The sequence below is a fragment of the Gobio gobio genome (assembly GCF_949357685.1).
Source record: "Gobio gobio genome assembly, chromosome: 17".
Taxonomy (NCBI): Eukaryota; Metazoa; Chordata; class Actinopteri; order Cypriniformes; family Gobionidae; genus Gobio; species Gobio gobio.
Genome location: NC_137110.1, coordinates 34,079,929 through 34,102,123, shown reverse-complemented (window position 1 = coordinate 34,102,123; position 22,195 = coordinate 34,079,929). Strand labels below are relative to the sequence as shown.

Below are 22,195 nucleotides of genomic sequence, written 5' to 3'. Positions count from 1 at the left end.
CAGGTGGCATAATGGAGAAAAAAAAACTTTGGAGTTGGGGAAACCAGGGAACAGACGCTGCGCTGCTGTAGGGGGTAGTGCAGCCTCTCAGTGTGCTCTCACGCCTGCTGAACAGTTAAAGAAACACATGAGCTCCCGGCCGCCGCTGTAGTGACTTCTTGCCAACACGAAGAATCTCTTCTACCTCTTCACTGGCTTGAGTCACACTCTCAGAGACACAGCAACACTCTGCTCGGCTCCGAACCGAAAGACAGAGGTGCATTGCATGCACTTCCGTATTTATACCCGCGCTGCGGGGCGGAGTGCGACATGCAAATCTTGCACGGCAATGTTCATTGGCTTGTTTAGTACACACTCAAAGGTGATAGGGCTCTCATGTGATATCCCAATTCGTCGGTTCACATTCTGTCATGACTGACTGAAAGGGAACGTAACACCGCTGGCATTATGCAGACAAAGAGGAGGGTGTAGATAACCCAAGTGCGGTTTTATTTTTAATGGTGATGACCCAAAAACAAACTACTTAATCCAAGACGTGAAACAAAACAAACATGAATTATGAGCTTGACTAAACTAAACAATGAAGTGACATGGTGGCTGACCTGGACCAGGCCTGGACTGTGGAGCAGAGGATGAGACCATGAGACAGGTGGCTTCCATGGCCATAGTAAAATAGGCGTGGACGGCCTCATGGATGTAAGATGGCAGTAGCCATCACCGGAAGCACCAAAGTCAGAGGAAGGACTTCTGGAACCACCGGACCTGGGAAAACCAGACTTGGAACCACCGGACTTGGGATTCTGGCGTAGCGGCCTTGACGAGAGAAGACTCTGGGGTGGCAGCCTTTACTTAAGATGATTCTAGTGTGGTGGGTAGGGGAGAGTGGGGCATAACCTAATGCTTTTTGACTGTCTCAGCTTGTGTAAAACCACTTGGGGTTCAGAGTATGTATTTTTTCCCACATTAATTTCACACGTCTAGTACAATTATGTGGTTTTGTTTCATTAATACAGTGTATGCTTTTTTCTTGATTTACCCTGAAAGAATGGAAGTGAAATGTGACAACATGCCCCATAGGTGCAGTACATAGTAACATGTGAGGGGCACATTGTAACATGACCAAATGACAGCTTAAAATGTTACCTGATATAATCAAAAATAAATCCAAATAAAATATTTTGTCAATAAAATACAATTATTAACTTTTTAAAATAAAATAATGGCATTTTTTAATCATAAAAAATATAAAACAAAATTGAGTTGACAACAAACACATCGCTAAATACAGCTATACGGCATAGTTCAAAACATAATAATAATGAATAATTTCTGAACATTGACTCTCAGTCATTATTCACCCTTTTCTCATGGTTTCTCAAAATAATTCATAAAAGTATAGAATATAATAGCGCAGTTCTAATAGGGGCTCATTGTAACGCAGTGTTACAATGCACCCCATCTGCGCAACTGGGATTTAAACCGCGCCTCGTATCTTCTGCTGGTTAGATCATCATTAAAGAACTATCTCAACTGTTAAATAACAGATATAAGATGAAAATAATATCAGATTTGTCTTATTTTAAATAAACACAAAAAAACAGAGATGAAAAATAAACTTAAGAAATTTACTTTTGCTATGGTTAAATAAATGTTCAATGATATATTCCAAAGATTTGTAAATTTTGGCGCAATTTTTTCTCTAAATAATGTTGATATGGCAACTAGTAAATACACTAAGTTTCGTCATCCTGGCATGTGTGGAAAGTGTTAAACCATGCGTGTTACAACTAACCCCGTGTTAGGTTGTGCCCCGCGCTCCCCTACTGTGGAATTGCAAAGACACACATCTTCAATTCTCCCCAAAAAATGAGGAATCACTCAGCAACAGGGCATAGTCAAAACTCGGCTAGATCTGTAACATTGCTCTCAGGCATCAGGTAGTTCGACAAGTCATTTAAGCCACTCTGAACACTGTCTTTTAAAGCCACATCATTAACTCATGGAACCACCTGGTAGAACAGTCCACAAAACTTTCAAGCAAGGTTCATGGTGGGCTAGTTGTGTATTCTGTTATGCATGAAGCAAATGAAGATGAGGACATAGAGAACTCGACTGTAGTTTAATTTTCAATAGTGATGAGCCAAAAACATAAACATAAACTATGAACTTAATCCAAGATGTGAAACAAAACATGGACTATGAGAAAATAACATAGAACAGTGTAACATACTTCAATACACAACAAAGAAACATGGCAAACATGAGGTCTTAAATACAGGACTAGGGGTAAGCACGTCAAAAACAACTAATAACAAAACATGGCTGGATTTCCCGAAACCTTCTTAACACTACGTTGTTCTTATACCTTAAGGTGTATCTTATCGTTAATACGTGTTTCCCGAAACGATCTTAGTTAAGAATACCTTCTGTAAGACATTTGTTCGTAAGGTTGGTCTGGAGCACTCTTAGCTATACCTTATCACTATTGACAGTTCATTCCGATAGTGGCCACCACTGTTTCTTTACATCTCAGTCTTTACGAATATGATTCTGCTAATTGAATTGTTTTCAGGCAAATAATACTATTGTCATTACACTGATGGCTGTTCGCTTTTTAATTAGCCTATATTATCCAAAGGTATATCAGCTGGCAAACCATTGTGGAGTCTATTTAAAAGGAATGATTGTAGAGGGGAGTTTGGTCAAACTATGGCAGCGATACAGTTTTAAATCAAAGATGGCGCCGTCCGCGGAGCCATTTCTATGTGCACTTTTTCATCCGTGAAAACTTTAGTCCCCTGGCTACCATATCAAAAGCTACAATTCAAAATTAATTTCGCCTGCCACGACAGCAAATTCAGCAGCTTTTAGATCTTGTTGGTCCGACTTTGTCAAGACCAACTTGACGGAGCGCCCCGAAATTCAGCTGCTGCCACTCTTCTCTTTCTTTCTTTTTTCTCCGCTGTAGCTGTTGATTATGTTTCGCCTGTTGCGCCTTTATTGAGTAGGTCATCCAATAACAGAAATTAGTGATTTACACCAATAATGTGATGCGGGAAATCAACTCTGCTTGTGGAGTAAATGAAGGCTATGGCAAAATATATTATGATAATATAAATGGCATACTGCCCGTTAGTGGGTTGATGCATGATACGTTTGGGCATAAGAGGTTGGAGGTGCGCACAATCATTCCAAATTTATATAAATTATCCACAGTTTTGAATTTAGTTTGCAATTTTGAATATATTTATAAGATCTCACGAGTCCTGATAAATGCAGTTTCAACTATTTCTGAAGTGCTTATATTATAAAGAACACCGCTGTCTCACATAACGCAGTTAAACAGCCCCTGTATAGAGTGAATAATCGATTTTTGAGCCATTGATCAACAAATTCAGCACCGCTGCCACAGACAGCGCCTGCTAACGTCGCACTTAAGAAGGTATACCTTAAGCAACCTCCTAAGGTATAGTTCGGGGAACACGCCTAGAAATGGGATACCTTTAGTTAAGTTATTCCTTTAGAGTCTTCGTAGCGTGCTAAGAGACAACGTTATCGGGAAAAGCAGCCCATAACTGTTAAAGAAGATAACAAGAACAGAACTGATAACAAGATAAGACAATGAATCAATTAAAACGTGACATTGTAATTAAAACAAGCAGGAAAAACATTACAAGACATGAAACCATGAACAAGACTATGGCGAAGAGTAATTTGAAATTAAAAGACATGACTAGAAAAACATGAACTGAAAACATGAAAATCTAGACCAGAGGTGTCCAATTCTGAACATGAATCAGCTAAGCAAAGTCTTTAAGATCACCAGAAGCTTCCAGGCAAATGAGTTGGAGCAGGAGCAGGTTGCAGCTAAACTCTGCAGGAAATTGGCCCTCCAGGAGCAGGATGGACACCCCTAATCTAGACAGATGTGACAATAGTCAACAAAGTAAATTTGCACAAGTAAATGACAGTTGGGAACTGGAGAAACCATCCATGGCTGAAAGAAACTGGAGAAACCACCACAGTGGTTACTACATCCTTATTGTGGAAAGTTTCTGCTTGTAATATTACTCTTCCATCATAACATAAACGTTGTTTTTTAAAGACGGACATCTTAAAACATTGAGTGGATTGTGTCCATGGTTTTAGTGAAGATTTGCTTCATTAGATAAATTATTATGCAACAGCGAATTGTTCAGCAACTAGGGACATTGTGCAAGTCATCCATGACAAATTAGGAACCAAATGAACAAGTTAACCATATGTGACAAAGATTATTTTTCTAAGGATTTTTTGTGCATTATGACATAAGTTTAATTTAGGTATGGGGAGTGATGGACAAGTGATGAACTGTAGTTTTTACTCAGCAAAGCATCCATATTTTGCTTATACTAGCTTATAGCATCTGACAATTGTAATTCAATTTCAGGTCACTTTCCATGAAAATTATCAAATTATCTCATTCAAAATGCAAAAAAAAAATATTGACAGAATTGCCTCAAAAAGTCTATTCCATGTAATCAATTTTATATTACAGCTTTTTTTCTTAATTGCTTTGGCAATTAAACAGTCTTGGTTACACTTCATTCTAAATCTTAAAGCTGCACTACGTAACTTCCTTGTGCTCAAAATTGACTAAATTTATATAATGAGTGAGTACATCATGAATCCATTTTCCAAACTGTGTTTTTATCTTATCCTGAATCACTATGGTACACATATAATAAGTGTTTATATTCAGACTATTTTAGTCTGGTTCGGGTCGCACCGCTGCAGAGTAGCACAGTACCTGCATGACTCGCCATAGACATAAACAGAGAGAAGTAGCTCCGGCAACAATGTTCTTCCGCAAGACGCATGCAGTTTTGTTTATTAACCGCTAGAGCACCAAAAGTTACATAGTGTTGCTTTAACATTCATTTTAACATTCCCTAAACTGTCAACTTTTTAAATAATCTTAAATGCATGACATAACTGCATTTTTACACAGGAGTGATCTTGTGATTCAAACTATCCTTAACATATTTAGGGATGTGGCTGTGGTTTTGTAAGAAGTTAGGATGTGCAAGACCAGTGTAATAGGAGGCCAGAGCACCTGCCTTGAGTGGATGTTCTCTCTCTAGCATATACATTGAAATGTCCCCCAAAGGCAGTGAGGACCTGGTGACGCTAAGTATGGCAGGGTAAGTGCTTTTAGCTGGATCTGTGGATTGAGAAGAGGGTTGGGACCGTTGTCGTCTGTAATGGTAACTGGGAATGCTGGTGTAGAAGGAGGACGAGGGGGGAGGGGCAGTTTTAATAAACTCAAAGTGCTTCAAATGAGCCTCTTTGTTCTTTTCAATGTAGATGTTAACTGCCAATACTCCGATGGCCTCAGCGACAATGAAGGAGAGTACACCTGAGTAGAAGGACCATCCATAGCTGTATACGTTTTTCTTATCTTCTCCTTTCTTGTCACTAGGGTCTCCGGCATTACTGGAGATGTAAATGATGATGCCGATGATATTGCTGAGACCTGATGAAAGGTAATAATAATAACAGTAATAATAAACTTCTAATAAGATAATCCACATATCCATAACCATCAAATAATAACTAAACGTTTTCTCAATTCTAAACTGAAAATCATAAATTGTCTTCTGATAATGACTCCTACAATCATACTAAAGTTATGTTTTGAAAATCCATCATTGTAATATTAAGTGAATTAATGTCATACAAAAGTATGACAAATTGATGGAGCACAGCATTAATCAAGCATGTTGAGAAATGCATGAGTAACGCTTAGTCACCAGGATGAAGATTTCAAGATTCATGAATTCAAATAGAAACAATGCTTATTAATCCAAGAGACATAGGTAATCTAATAGGGAAGAAACTCAAAAGACAAAGCATGTAAAACTCAATAACACGACAATACTGGACAATTAATGGGAACTGAAGAGGAACGTAAATACACAGTGATGATGAACTCAAAGATTAACAGGTGATCTAATTAATTCACCCTCTGGGAAGGCGCGGCCTTGCACTGTAAGTAAGGACTGGAGTATACTTGTCGACTGGAGTTGCAGCGACAAACGTCCGGGGTGGAGCCAGAGTGCCTGAGGCGGAACCAGAGGGAAGGCAGAGCCCAGCTGAACCGAAGAGGTAGAGACACGAAGAGCAGCAGATGGCTCATAAGTCTGTGACGCAGGCAGCATGACGTCTGACCAAGTTGAAGCCAGAGGGACGAGGGAACCCGGTAAAGCCGTAAGGACGATGGTATCTGGTGGAGCCAAGGTAGGGAGGAGCCAAGGTGAAGCCGACAGGTCGACGGACCGAAGTGGAGTGATGGGATCAGCGGCTGGAGGCAGAGCCTGTGTATCCATTTGCCTGGGCGACACTGGAAACCAGAAAACCTGAGGCTCATCCACACAACAGAAAAGTGTTAGAGGAGAAGTCTAGGGGCTGAAGGGAACCAGTGGAGGCAGGGCTGACAGACTGGCTAAATCAGTATGTGGAGGCAGGAGAGGGAGGCTGGGTGGGATCAATGGGAGGGGCCATGCCCAGTGACAACGATTTTAATACTGCTGCTATTTTCGCCTTCCTTTTGTTTCTCCGAACTGGAATGCTCCCATTCCAAGCCAGCATGTAGACAACCTTTTCGGGAGCTGAGGTAAAGTAGTGCGAAGTTGCCTTCCCACAAGAAGCTTTGATGGTGCATATCCATTCCCTAGTGGTGTGGACCGATGTCAAGGAGTGCTCTTTCGTAATCTTCTCTTTTCCACAGACCTTTAACAGTACTCTCCGCACACTCTGCTTCTTTATTTGCTTGTGGAAACAATAGGATACTTGTCATTGATCAAATCAATACTCAGTTGCATAGTCCTTGAATAGAACTGAACTGTACTGGGGCCCATTGTCTGACACTACAGTTTCTGGCATGCTGTGTTGACTGAACATCTCCTTCCCACTAAACATTGGACGTCGGATAGATGTGCAGATCATGTCTATATTGGGTCCGTCGGTCCATGACCAATTCTGGACATCTATTCGACGTCCAAACTAGGTCCACTATTTTGACATCCAACCATGACCCAACTTGGACGTCAATTTGACGTTCAACTTTTGACCTTGAACTGGGTAATTTTTTTTGGGCGTCATTTGGACGTCTATGACAAGAACATTTACATGATATATAATGTTTTATTTACCAATATCAACATTGTTGTTATCAACATGATTAATACTTGAAAGCTAAAACACTCAAGATTCATGTTCTGAACTCGTTTTTGCAATAAATACACATGAGAGGAAAGGGTTAAATGAAATGCTGAAGCTATTTAAACATTAGCACAATAAACGCGGTACTAATCTTTCATCTCCTTGTGCAGATCGGATCGGACGAATCCACGAAACAACAGCATACATGTCTGTGTAGTACACTCCTCGAAATGCATCCCACTTTTGAATCCAAAACAACGAAAAAATAAGGGAAAAAAACAAAAGTGCCTCCGTTGTTTGCATGAGCGTTTTGTAATCAATCATGTCCATTTTCAATGAAATATTGATTATAATCATTATTCTGACTATCTCCCCTGTACATTGGACTGTTCCTCTCATATTAAACACTCCCAGGTCTCTCTCCTTCAATCACAGGCTCTCTGATGACACGTGATATAAACGGAGCGTGTTACTGGCTGCTAAAGCTCATTTCCCTGTAGCTTTGTGTTTCAGCAGCAGGTTTGAGCTGGAAATGCATTACACCTATGTATGCGTCTCCATTTATCACCTGCTGCTTAGACAATCAAATGGAGTTTTTTGAAAAATAATCTAGTCCCATTTCAGAAGGTGGCATATGTTCCAGATAATTTCCCAAAAACTCAGTTTGATTGTCTCAGCAACAACTGGAGACGCATAAAAAGATGCAATGCATTTCCTGTCGAAACTAGCTACTGAAACAAAGCTACATGAAATGTAATACATGGTACAGAAAACATGTCCTCCACCCTCTTGAAACATGCGACTACAGTTATAGAAGTTGCATAAAAACGATGTCTAAATATGATGTTGAAAAGACGTCCACAAACGACCACATTTGGACTATAAATAGCCCATATATCTCCCTCGTCGATCCAGCTCTTCGGGGAAGGCTGTCTCAAGGGGACAGCCTCGGCCGTCTACTAGCTCCTTGCACCGGCAGGTGCAGAAAGAGAGCGTTGCTTCTCGCGCCCCTCCTGAGGGAGCCTGGCAAAAGAGGCAGCGCTCTCGTGGCAAGCCTTCAGAGCCTAAGGTCGATCTGAGGACCGTCCTTCAGGCGAAGAAGGCTGCCACTAAGCGGTCCTAGCTGCGGCTGGATCGCTCAGAGCTGCCCCCCCCGGGTTGGAACGACCGAGGTCGTCTTCCCCCCGGAGCTCTTGGGAGATCAGTGCTGTGTTCCCGCCGTCACAGACGCTTCGGGCCTCACTGATCTCCCGCACACGCGTGTTGTCTTCGCTGCCTCCAACAGGACTTGCGGCTGGACAGCAAACGTGTGCACCCACCGAAAATCGTTCCCGACTTCTCCCTGCCGAGGGAGACACCCGTGGCTCGGTTGACAGCCGTGGCCAGCCTCGAGAGGCTGGTTCCCTTAGTAGATTATCTTGGCACATGGACATGCCTTCTGAGTGTATCTACATGGGTCCTGCAGACTGTAGAGCTGGGTTACAGACTACAGTTCGGTTCTCCTCCCCCGAAGTTCAACGGGGTGGTCCGGACTGTGGTCGGCCCAGAGCAGGTTTGGGTTATGGAACAAGAAGTACAGGCCCTGTTAGCCAAGGAAGCCATAGAGCGGGTTCCGTTGGCGAACAGGGACTCCGGGTTCTACAGCCGATACGTTATAGTTCCCAAGAAGGAAGGTGGGTTGCGTCCGATAATAGATCTCAGGCTCCTGAATCGGTCTCTGAGGAGATTCAGGTTCAAGATGCTCACAATTCCAGCCATCGTGAGTCAGATCCAGTCCGAGGACTGGTTCGTCACGATAGATCTAAAGGACGCATACTTCCATATTTCCATCCTTCCAACCCACAGGAGGTTCCTGAGGTTCGCTTTCGGGGGCGAAGCGTACCAATATCGGGTTCTTCCCTTCGGCCTGGCACTCTCCCCTCGCACCTTCACCAAGTGTATGGATGCAGCACTGGCTCCGCTGAGACTCCAGGGCATCCGTATACTAAATTACATCGACGACTGGCTCATACTGGCCAGATCGCGCGAGATGGCGGTTCGGCATCGAGATGTCGTTCTGGCCCACATAAGGTGCTTGGGGCTGAGACTCAACACGAAGAAAAGCGTGTTGACGCCCTCCCAGAGGACCACGTTCCTGGGAGTCGTGTGGGATTCCACGTCGATGCGGGCACGTATGTCTCCCGCACGCGTGGAATCCATACTGGCGAAGGTCTCCAGAGTGAAGCCAGGCCGCAGCCTCACTGTGAAGCAGTTCTATAGACTGCTGGGGCTCATGGCAGCAGCGTCCAACGTGATACCTTTTGGCCTGCTGCATATGAGACCCCTACAGTGGTGGCTGAGGGCCAAGGGGTTTTCCCCGAGGGGAAATCCGTTTCGTATGATCAGGGTAACACGCAGATGCCTTCGTTCCCTCGTCATATGGCGGAAACCTTGGTTCCTGTCCCAGGGGCCAGTGCTGGGAGCATCATGTTGCCGGAAAGCCGTTTCAACAGATGCCTCCCTCACTGGTTGGGGCGCGGTCATGGAAGGCCGCTTTGCGAGAGGTCTGTGGGAGACCCGGCATTCTTCATGGCACATCAACTGCCTGGAGATGCTGGCGGTCTACAAGGCTCTGAGGAGCTTTTACCCGGACCTCCGCGGCCACCATGTCCTGATACGCTCAGACAACACTTCGGTTGTCGCGTATCTCAATCACCAGGGGGGTTTGAGGTCGCGCCCTCTATGCAGACTGGCGCATCAAATCCTCCTGTGGTCCCAGGGGAGGTTATCGTCCCTCAGGGCGATATACATTCCCGGGGACCAAAACCAGGGAGCAGACATCCTGTCGAGGCAGGGGCTGAGGCCCGGGGAGTGGCAACTCCACCCAGAGGTGGTGGAGGCCATGTGCGAGAGATTCGGCCCAGTGGAAGTGGACTTGTTCGCGTCTCGAGAGACGTCCCACTGTCCACTGTGGTTCTCTCATGATGCAGACGTGGCCGAGGCTGCGTCTGTACGCATTTCCCCCGATCGCTCTGCTCCCGGGAGTTCTGGAGCGGGTCCGCCGGGAGGGCATCAGCCTGCTCTTAGTAGCACCCCGGTGGCCCACTCGAGTATGGTTCTCAGACATCATAGCTCTGCTAGACGGCTCTCCGTGGCAGGTTCCTCTGAGGAGGGATCTGCTCTCTCAGGCAGGGGGCACAATATTTCACCCCCGGCCAGAGTTGTGGAGCCTCTGGGTCTGGCCCCTGAGGGGGCTCGGTACCTAGAGGCGGGCCTGTCAGTAGAGGTAGTCGAGACCTTACTCAGCTCCAGGGCTCCTTCTACCAGGAGACTGTACAGCCTCAAGTGGAATGTATTTTCCACTTGGTGTAGAGAGCGTGAGGTGGATCCAGTTAACTGCCCAGTGGCTTCAGTGCTGGAGTTCCTCCAAGATCGCTTCTCCGCTGGTCTTACCCCGTCCACCCTGAAGGTGTACGTGGCTGCCCTTAGGGCTTTCCACGCATCTCTAGGTGATGGACCTTTGGGGAAGCACCACCTGGTTGTACAGTTCCTCCGTGGGGCTCGGAGGATGAGGCCGGTAGCTCGCTCCAGAGTCCCAACTTGGGACCTGGCGGTGGTTCTGGAAGGATTGGCTGAGGCCCCCTTCGAGCCACTGGAGCTGGCTGAGCCTAAGAACCTGACCTTGAAGGTGGCCTTTCTACTCGCCATTACCTCTCTGAGGAGAGTGGGAGATCTCCAGGCTTTGGCGGTCACGCCAACCTGCCTGGAGTTTGCCCCCGGCAGAGTAAGGGCCATTCTTCACCCTAGACCGGGTTACATTCCCAAGGTTCCATCTCAGGGAGCCCGGTCTCTGGTTCTTCAGGCTTTCCATCCCCCTCCCCACCTGATGGCGGAAGAGGGGAGACTTCATCTGCTCTGCCCGGTCAGAGCTCTGAGTATTTATCTAGAGAAGTCTTCCCATTGGAGGAGGTCAGACCAGTTGTTGGTGTGCTTTGGCTCACCCAAGAAGGGGCTGCCTGCGTCAACTCAGACGATCAGTAACTGGATCGTCCAGGCTATAGCCACGGCTTATAGGGTGCGCAATTTGCCTTCACCCATGGCCGTGAGGGCCCATTCCACCAGGAGCATGGCTTCATCTGTGGCCCTCCTTTCTGGCGTCTCGCTTCAAGAGGTATGCGAGGCGGCCGGGTGGGCCACTCCGCACACCTTCATACGTTTTTACAGTCTGCACCTCCCGGTGACGCCTGGTGCTCGAGTTCTTGCGTCCTGAGTGTGCCTGGGTCTCCAGCTTCACACTGGGACGTGGGGTGATTTCGGTGTGGCCTAGTGGGTATTAACGTTCCCCAGAGTGTTGTCACTCGACGACGTAGTTCGAGTTCCCTCGAAGGGGAACGTCTCGGGTTATGACTATAACCCTTGCTCCCCGAGAAGGGAACGAGACACTGCGTCTCGTCGCCACACCTATCACGGTTAGAGCGCTTGCTTCATCGCAAAAGAGCTAATGTGTGTTTGCATCATCTTCCTTTTTGTATCTTCCGGGTATGCCGTCATCTACTACGTCATGACGCACCACCAATCAGATTGGCTTGATTTCATTCATACTTCAGATGCGTAACGCTGTGGGCGTTCCCCAGAGTGTTGTCACTCGATGACGCAGTGTCTCGTTCCCTTCTCGGGGAACAAGGGTTATAGTCATAACCCGAGACGTTTTACTGCTAAAGCTTCCTTCTCTATCTAGGCATAGTGTTTTTCTGCTTCTGACAACCCTCAGGAAATGTACACCACAGATTTCCATAGTCCGTTCTCAGGTTGTTTTTTGGTCAGCACTTGGTCAGCGTCATTTTGGTCAGCGTCTGCTGACAGTCTAGTCTCACGTGTTGGGGAGTACTGGCCAACACTGGCATGGAACTGAGACCTTTAGTTTCTGAAAGGCATCTTGCTGAGGTGCATTCCAACACCATTTATTATTTTCTGACAGCAGATCTTTCAATGGACATGTGAATGAAGTCAGGTTTGCCATGCCCATAACCCTCCTAACATCTATGCAGCTGGGCTCAGGCATATCCAGTATTGCTCTCACTTTGCTAGGATCATGTGCAATCTGAGGTAACACTGTGTCCAACAAACATTATCTTGTCCTTGGCAAAGATATTTCTAATTTCTCATTCAGTGTTAGTCCTTTTCAAGTCTGCTCAGGACCTGATGCAATCTTTCATTGTGTTGCTGTAAGCTTTCCCCATACACCAAGATATCGTCTGAATGACAAACTACTCCTGCACAGCCCTCCAGCATTTGTGTCATGCAACGCTGTAAGTATTCTGGGGCCAACTAAATTCCAAACGGTAACCGGTTAAAGGCATACCGGGCCAAATGGCATGATAAATGTGGTCAGAAGTGAACTTTCCTTTGCATCCACTTGTTTAGGCGAGTTAGATCTATGCACAGTCTTATGTTCCCCTGAGCTTTAGGCACAACTACCATCCCTGCATACCATGGAATCAGCTCGGTGACCTTGGATATCACTTCGATGCATGTTGCAGCTCAGCTTTTACTTTATCTCACTTTCCCAAGCCTTTAAAGACAGTTGGATAGTTAGCGACAAAATCTTTTGCTTTAGTCTGCACAGTGTGTAGGTGTGTTAATAACACAGATGTGTTGTTATGTTTGTTATTTCATGTCTTTTTTTGGTATTATTTCATTATTGTTGTATTTTTATGTGTAAATATTTGTATGCGATTAGAATTTGTTAAATAAGCGAGGTGGTGGTTAAGGACTTCAATTCTGACAGAGTATTCACCGAATGCAGTGGATATATGATGTGTATAGTTCATAGCATTTAAGACTAAACAAGGCCCAGATGTACAGTCAATCCACGGAAAGGTCCTAAGGATTTCATAACTTAATGGTTTTAACTCTTGGTTTAAATGGAGAACAAGGTTACAAGGTTAAAAAACACTATCTTTTCATGTTTGTGGGGATTAGTTGTGAGATTAAATGTTTGTTTTTCGAAGGTATCTTGGAAATGATAGTTATGGTTAATTGTACAATGTGCTTATTTGGTTGGTTGGTTTATTTCTTTGTTTCAATATTTATTTTTCAATTTTTATCTTCTAGCTCTTACGTCGGTTCATGGTGTGTTGTTTTGTGACTGATATACAGGATTGTGAACAAATAAATTAACTGTGAATCATCATGGGAGGAGTTGACTATTTTATTAGAACCAGGAAGTTACAAGGTGTGTAATCAAATGTTTTATGTTATGAATGCCACGGGATAAAGACTTTGATTCTGTAACTTCTGACTATTTATTAAGTGAGCACACACATAGCATTCATCCCTCCGGGATGGTGCACTTTCCAGAACTGCCCGGTCCACAACAAAGTACCGGAACCAAAGTTGTTATCAGGCATAACATCGCATTGCTTAACTTCATTGCTTCTTTGATTTTGTTTGCCCCTGCAGGTGTCAACAGGTCCTGGTGGATGGGTAAGTTAGTGCATATCCGTCGACCCATCAGCATTTGGGCTGGGGACAACCCATTTTGAAGCGGAGCACTCCTGTAAATCATTAGACTTCCATGAAAGTCTGTCTTTCCATTGTGACTCTTCTTCATGAGAGCCTTCACAATTTTTACAGAACTCTCCGCTAGCCCGTTGGATCTAGGGTAGTTTGGGCTTGATGTGGTGTGTTGAAATCCCCACTCTTTAGCGAAAGCATCAAACTCCCTACTACAAAATTGAGGACCATTATCAGAAAACACCTCACTGGGAACTCCATGTCTTGCAAAGACTGTCTTCAGAAAAGCAATGACAGCTTGGCTGTATGTCACCTGTAGAGTTGCAACTTATGATGTTTCATTAACAAAGTTCGGGAGGAGCACGTTCAAATGATCTATCCAATCATAATGTCATTCAAACCAGCTGTCAGCAATCAGTAATAAACATGTCTATCCAATCAGCACAAGTGGAGGATCATATAAATACCCAGTCAACCCAACAAAGTTCCTTGACAGGTTTTCAGCATCCCTCCACCACCCAGTCTTCCTCACACTTACCTGGTTACTTTTCTAACCAGAGATACGGGGGGAGTACTCTGGGTTCGGGCCAAATACCGAGCTCAGAGCCCTCTCCTCGGACAGCAGCCCAATACACATACCATTTATTCTATCTGACTTATTTGTAAGTGTGAACTCGTGAACTGGATAGTTGGAGAAATAGTCTGTAACTACAATGTGGCTCTTCCCATTGCAGTCAAACAGGTCTACTCCAAGCTTTTGATATGGACAATCAGGCACTGGATAAGGCATGAGTGGCTCTGCCTGTTGCTTAGACCTGTATGTGAGACATATTTCACATGAAGATGTAGTGTGAGTGATGTCATGGTTTATTCTTGGCCAGTACTTTACCTTACGGGCCCTGCGCTTGCATTTCTCTTCTCCTAGATGTCCCTCATTAACTTTCTGCAGCATTTCTTTGCGCATCGATGCAGGGATGACAAACTTGTTTCCCTTGAAGATGATGTCATTCACCACTGAAAGCTCGGCTCTGCACGACCAGTAATCTTGGATTTGATCATTTTTCTTTACTGGCCATCCTTTCAGGATGGTCTCTTTGAGTTGTGTCATTGTTCCATCCATGTCAGTTGTTTTTCTTATGTTTGGTTTTCTCTGGGGACACAGGAAGAGAGGTTACGATCATGTCAACATACGCTTCTATGTCTGCACTTTTCTTACTGTTATGGTTTTCATTCTTGTCGACTGCCCGAGAGAGTGTATCTGTCGTGAACATACATTTTCCTGGTGTGTAGATCATTTTGACATCGTATTTTTGGAGTCTGAGCATTTGTTGGATTCTCATGGGACAGTCATTTAAGGCCTTGGACATTATGGACACTAGTGGCTTATGATCTGTTTCCACTTCAAAGGACTGTCCATAGACATACTGGTGGAATTTTTCACAGGCATACGTACAAAAAGTCCTTTTCTATTTGTGCATAGTTGGCTTCTGCGCCAGTTAATGCTCTCGAAGCGTAGGCTACCGGCTGCCAGCTTTCACCATGTTGTTGCAAAAGCACAGCATCTAGGCCATATTGTGAGGCATCTGGTGAGATGCGTGTGCTCTTGTGCGGGTCATATCTATATCATAATATCTGAGCACTGGCTCCTCTGTAATGATGCGCTTCAGATTTTGAAAGCACATTTCCTGCTCATGAGTCCACATCCACTCATTCTTTTGTTTCAGAAGACATCTGAGTGGAGCAGAATGCGTTGACAGCTGGGGAATTAATTTGGCCAGGTAAGTGACCATTCCAAGGAATCTTCTCACTTCCTTTTTATTTTGAGGCCATTTCATATTGACTATTGCTGAAGTTTTTCTTGGGTCTGGCCTGACGCCTTCCTCAGACAAAACATCCCCAACAAAAGTTATCTGTTCAATATCAGATTGGACTAAGCTGTAGAACTTGCCTCAGTTGTGCATCGTGTTCTTGACGTTTAGAACCCCACACAATTATATCGTCCATCATAGTCTCTATACCTGTTAGATGCTCAAAGATCATGTGGATTGTTTTGTAGTACACTTCTGGTGCTGACAGAATGGGAGCATACGGGAGACGTAGAAAACAATATCGGCCTTCTGGGGTATTGAAGGTACACAGTTTTGAACTGGCCTTATCAAGTTTCATTTGCCAAAAACCGGACGACGCATCCAGTTTACTGAAGCACTTTGCTCCAGCAAACTGAGACATGATCTCTTCTCTTTTTAGCAGTTTGAAGTGTTCACGTTTTATGGCCCTATTGAGGTCTCTCGGATCAAGACATATTTTCAAAGCACCATTTCAGCACATTGATGAGTAAACTCACCCAGTCTGTTGGTTCATCAATTGTCTTTATGACATTCAACTTCTCCATGCGAGCTAGTTCCTCTTTGAGTTTTTCACGTAATACAAATGGAACCTTTCTGCATGCATGTACCACCGGAGTCACCGAATCATCAATGCTTATTTTGTGCTCCCCAGGAAAGCATCCCAGTCCTTCAAATAGATCTTTGTACTCCTCCATGAATGAAGTTTCCTCTGTTTCAGCATGCGATGTCACAAACACTCTTCTCACCAGGCAGCATCCTTTGCCAGGGACATCCTCACCTGTGTATCCTGTTACTAACATCTTTGTTGAATGTATTTTGTTTTTGACTTTGAGAGTTTTGTAGTCATCCATAGACAATAGGTTAACTTGTCTCATTAATTGTAACTGTAACTAATTGTCTCATTTACAGTCAGTGGAACAATCCATTCAGCTCTGCCTGCCGTGTTTGTCTGAACAGAATCCACAAGGAATTCCTCTGGCTGTTCTTCAACTGCATGTACTTTTTTCTTTGCAACATCAGCTTTGCCACACTTTACATAATGATTATACTTCCCACAGCTATTGCAGGTTTTTCCATAAGCAGGACAAGATCGTGGCATGTGTGTCCCTCCACATCTGCCGCATTTACTTTTTGGAGGTTTCACCCACTGCTGTCTTTGTTTTGTTGACTGTTTTGTGTGCTGCTCCTCTCTTTTTACAGCATGCACAACAGCATCATCTCTATGCAGTTCCTTGGCTTGTGCACATGTTATTTCAGCAGGTCTACATATATTGACAGCAGTCAATCTAATGTCAGAGCTGGTTCACGTAGCAGTCTTTCCCTGAGACCATTATAGGGGATCCCACAGACAATTCTGTCTCTCACTAGTGAATCTCTTAAATCTCCAAAGTCTTGCTCAGTGTGTGCAGTTCAGCAAGGTATTGGTAAAAAGTCATTCCTTGTTTCTGATCAGCAGAGAAAAAAATTGTATCTCTCAAACGTGACATTCTTGCTTGGCACAAAGTTTTCTTCAAACTTTGTCATGAGAACAGTCAGTGTTAAATCTGCCTCGTCAAGTTGAAAGCTATTATATATATCCAGTGCATCCTCACCTATGACATGCAGAAAGATGCCTTTAACTTCTCGTCATCTCCACATGCACCACTGGCGGCAAGATAGATGTTGAATCTCTGCTTGAAACGTTTCCAGTAAGATTACCGACGAGCTGCATAGGCGACGGTGGATTTAACTTCTCCATGATGGAAAAACACTCAGTGTTCTCTTATTGTTTTCTTACTTTTTTTCAACAATGTCTTTTCGACCTGTTTTTGCATAGATTTGTGCGCTGCTCTCCTGCACTCGGCCCACGTGCACTCGTCTCTCATGCTCCCCGCCTCTCTCCGTGCACGTCTCGCTCACCTTGGGTCTGGTCTCGCTGGAATTTTTACACAAACTCTCTGGTGTTCGCCAGTCCCTATTTCTGACACCATGTTATGTTATGAATGCCACGGGACAAAGACTTGCTGTAACTTCTGATTATTTATTAAGTGAGCACACACATAGCGTTCATCCCTCCGGGATGGTGCCCTTTCCAGAACTGCCCGGTCCGCAACAAAGTACCGGAACCAAAGTTGTTATCAGGCATAACATCACAAAATGTAAAGCCTCGATGGCTGGAATCCCAACAGTGCTTCGGACAGTCCTTTCACTACATAAGTGTCCTGTTAGTTTGTTTATTTTTGATGTTCAACTCTGCCCCTGAAAAATCGAGGGCATGGGTCCCATGCCCATAATTTTGCAGGTTGAAGTTTGCCATGAATGGCCGCTGAAAAACTGCTTACTGGGATGTCAGTAACCGCTGCGCCAGTGTCCAGCTTGAACTCTGTATTTTGACCATTCATTCTGACTAGTTCAATCAGCGTGTCTCTATTGAACTCAGGAAAGCAAAGTCTTTCATGCTCTGCTCTTCTCACTCCAGAGTGATTTCATTAACCATTCCATTTTACGCTTTTAGTGACTGTATTGGTTTTGAACTTAAAGCATGAACGTCCCCTGCTATTTGCACCTCACATGAACTTCTACACAGGACAGGCTACTATCTCTTTACAGCCTCGCTTTGCCCAAGATCAAGTTGCAAACTTTCAGACAGTCTTGCATCCTGTATGCCAATGACAAATCTGTCCCTTCTCAGTTTGTCTCCAAATTCCCAATGTTCTGCCAGTGCATGTACAGCAGTAATGAAAGCTTCTATACTCTCCCCTGACTCTTGATTACGTCTGTTAAAACGAGCTTATTCAGAAATCATGTTATGTTTGCTTACACAATGCTGTGTGAATGCCCATTTTCACTGTCTTGTATTACTTTTTCTCCTCCGTGAACAGGGAAAGAACATTCAGGATATCTTCAGCTTCTTCACCTATGGTATACATGAAAGTATTAACCTGATATTCTTGTGACTGATTGTCCGGGCCACAATTCTATAATGCTCAGTGTCGCATCCATTTGGCTCATTCACTCATATCGCTGAAATCCAACTGGCCTGGGAGCGTCAGTGACGGTATCAGATGTGGCACACTTGCTGCTTCATCCTTTGTTACCTTTTTTTTTTTTCCTACTTTCACCAGCTCATCTGTACTCTTTTCTCCATCTCGCTCTCTCGTTACCACTTTAATTTCTGCCTCTTTACCCACAACATGCTTTTCCTCACACTCTCTCCTGAGTATTTATAGTGGTGTCCAGGGTTTGAAATTAACACCCGCCAAATGCGGGTAAAAATTAACATACACGTCACTACGCAACAAATAATGGCATACTTGTTCATTTGCATTGGAGCAATATGGCGAAAATTCCTAAAACCTTAATAATGTGGTGCTCCTTGCCTGGGTTAACTTACCCGAGTGAAAAAATTCAAGCAACGAAGCAGACCCTGGCTTATTCTGAGACCACATGTTTGTTTTGTTCCACGTGAGATCACCAGATCTCAACCCAATAGAGCATCTTTGGGATGTGGTGGAACGGGAGCTTCGGGCCCCTGATGTGCATCCCACAAATCTCCATCAACTGCAAGATGCTATCCTATCAATATGGGCCAACATTTCTAAAGAATGCTTTCAGCACCTTGTTGAATCAATGCCACGTATAATTAAGGCAGTTCTGAAGGCGAAAGGGGGTCAAATACAGTATTAGTATGGTGTTCCTAATAATCCTTTAGGTGAGTGTATATAAAAGCTGTGACGTAGTTAATCGGGTTTATTTATTTTTTGGGTAACACTTTATAATAAGGTTTAATTTGTTAACGTTAGTTAATGTATTAATTAACATTAACCAACCATGAGCAATACATTTGTTACAGAATTTATTCATCTTTGTTAATGTTAGTTAATAAAAATACAGCTGTTCATTGTTTGTTCATGTTACTTCACAGGGCATTAACTAATGTCAACAAATACAACTTTTGATTTAAATAATGTATTAGTAAATGTTTAAATTAAAATAAATAAAGATTAATACAATTTGTAGAAGTGCAGTTCATTGTTAGTTCATGTTAACTAATGTAGTTAACTAATGTTAACCAATGAAACCTTATTGTAAAGTGTTACCATTTTTTTCCCCCATTTGGCTAGTAGAAGGCCGGTAACTTAATGTTGTAGCCAAATTGGCCGGTGAGTGAAAAAGTTAATTTCAAACCCTGGTGGTATCATGACTAACTGGTTTATTTAAACTTCTGACACCATGTTATGTTAACGGGAATCACGAGATGGAACATGGGGAGTAGCCTAGCATAACTTTACTTCCCGTCTGTTCACCATACATATGTGTCCGGGTGACACCACAACTTCAACAATTATTTCCTCTACAGAACCGATATGTATATATTTTTGGTCATCACAACATATGCAGAAAATAAAATTGGAAAAATGTATTCAAACTAAAATTGGAAAAATATGCTTTACAACATTACCTATATCATGTATTGCATGCATTTATGGCAACCCTGCTTTTGCAATTAAAATACATTGATATGATTTGACTACTAAAATTATGATTTTGTTTGGAGACTCCTCAGGGATTCTCTTCTGAAACACTAGAACTGGCTGCATGTTAAGGATATTGGCATGTGTTGTACCTGCAGATACAAATAGGATTCCTGAACTCAGAATAATGTTATTTCTGCTGCTGTAAATGTGGCCCACCACGACACAAAGTCCCCCCAAGAGAAGCAGGATGGTAGTCAGGATGGGGAAGAGACTGGATGCCCGCACCAATCCTGCAACACACAAAGGCATTTTACTGTATTTAAACAGACTTTTAACCTGAAATGTGTCACCAGATGATTCTCATTGTAGAAATGCAAGCAAAGATATGTAGCTCCTAATGGCATACACAAGCCAACATTATTACAGAAATGTCATATTGAAACATGGCCTAAAGAAATGTTCATATATATGACAAATTCAATCTTTGGTGAAATTTAATCAAGTTATGGAATACTAATTTGAATCGTTCTTTGAATGTTATAAAGAAAATTAACTCACGGAGGATGTACTCTGAACTGTCGGTGTCATAGTCATTATCCACAGAAAAATGATTGATCCAGTAGCAGCTCCCATTGTTGATCCCTGTGCCAAACATAAGTGATGCTGAATTTTTTTGTAAAGATTGCATTACCTAATCAGATTCATTTTAAGTTAATTTTCTGCCTCGTTTTTCAGAATTAATCTGCAAAGTCTTAAACTAGCTTCTCAATCAATACTAAGAATATATTAAATATATTTTAAAAGCTAACTCTTTTGTGTGACCTTAGTCTACAATGTCCCTTAATGTAGCCTTTGCAAATATGTAGCCTATGTCTGTTAAATATTTGTACCATAGGTAGCCTATAGTCTTGTTGAGGTCTTTAAATCATATTTTTTTATCATGCACTGCTCTGAGTGACTTTCTTTAAAGGCGCATAAATAGACATAGCCTATTATATGAATTAACATTTAGAAAAAAATCTAATCAATTTAATATTCTATCTAAATCTGACCGTCCGCTTACCTTCGACACAGCATATTCTCCAAAGTCCAGAATGCGTGAGATCGCCTCGTGTTTTCTTTGGCAGCAGAAAGCTTTGGGTTTCATCTGTTGCGTTGCTGGTCGCATTACAGATGTGTGCTCGAGAGTAGAGCCAGTAGTCGGTCCCGATAGCGACAGCCATCAGGCTGATCGCTGCGAACGCGCCCAGGCTCGTCAAAATAATCTGAACTCCACGATCACACCAAGCCATGGCACATAAACTAGACTGAACTGAGCGCACCAAGACAACTTCACAGTACATTTCACATATCTCTGTTGCGTGTTTAAATTTAACCACGCATGATGAGCAGATTAGACGAACTTTTTTTGCGATGGAAACAACGATTTATTATAGCGGAAAAAAGAAGTTGACTTCCAGTAGCGGATCCTGACTGTTTTTAGATAGATCCGTAGCCCACATGACGGTGACATCTGAGTGCAGGTCCTGAACGAATTTTGATCCAATCTCAGGGCACTTTTCTGCACACAGAGACAAACAGTTACTTTCTTGTGCATTCCTGTAGCATTTTGTCGACAAGATAGGCTATACGGAAAATAATTGAATATGTAACTAACTTTCTGTAACGTTCTGATTTTCTTGTAAAGCTAGTGCCCATTGTATTTGGGAACTGTTTGGCTATTTTTGGGTACCACCTTGAATGTTCATTTTGGGTTATTTTTAAATAACTACAGGCTAAGTATAATACAAGTTATTTTAAAAAGACGATTTAGAATGTTCCCTAATGATTATTTTTCAAATTAATTTTTGCAATCATAAAATGCCCAATTGTTATTTTTAGATTGTTTTCCAATATCAGTGTTTTTGTATACCGACCTGTAGAGATTCTGTTCCTGCTTATACACTCACCTAAAGGATTATTAGGAACTACTGTGTTTGACCCCCTTTCGCCTTCAGAACTGCCTTAATTCTACGTGGCATTGATTCAACAAGGTGCTGAAAGCATTCTTTAGAAATGTTGGCCCATATTGATAGCATCTTGCAGTTGATGGAGATTTGTGGGATGCACATCCAGGGCACAAAGCTCCCATTCCACCACATCCCAAAGATGCTCTATTGGGTTGAGATCTGGTGACTGTGGGGGCCATTTTAG

General features: G+C 43.2%; 1 protein-coding gene across 1 annotated transcript; it reads right to left on the bottom strand.

Moving 5' to 3' along the window:
- Positions 1-2,102: 2,102 nt before the first annotated feature.
- On the bottom strand, positions 2,103-21,517 carry cacng4a (calcium channel, voltage-dependent, gamma subunit 4a). The gene is made up of 4 exons (XM_079841893.1): positions 21,066-21,517; positions 20,561-20,644; positions 20,152-20,292; positions 2,103-5,515 (listed from the first exon to the last, which is right to left on the bottom strand). The coding sequence occupies exons 1-4, from the start codon at positions 21,343-21,345 to the stop codon at positions 4,983-4,985; spliced, it is 1,038 nt and encodes a 345-aa protein (XP_079698019.1). The 5' UTR covers positions 21,346-21,517; the 3' UTR covers positions 2,103-4,982.
- Positions 21,518-22,195: the final 678 nt, after the last annotated feature.

Coding starts and splice junctions, on each gene's coding strand:
- cacng4a (XM_079841893.1), bottom strand. CDS start 21,345: ATGTACTGTGAAGTTGTCTTGGTGCGCTCAGTTCAGTCTAGTTTATGT. Junction 20,645..21,065: donor GAGAATATGCTGTGTCGAAG/GTAAGCGGACGG, acceptor TGTTTGGCACAG/GGATCAACAATGGGAGCTGC. Junction 20,293..20,560: donor CAGTTCAGAGTACATCCTCC/GTGAGTTAATTT, acceptor TGTGTGTTGCAG/GATTGGTGCGGGCATCCAGT.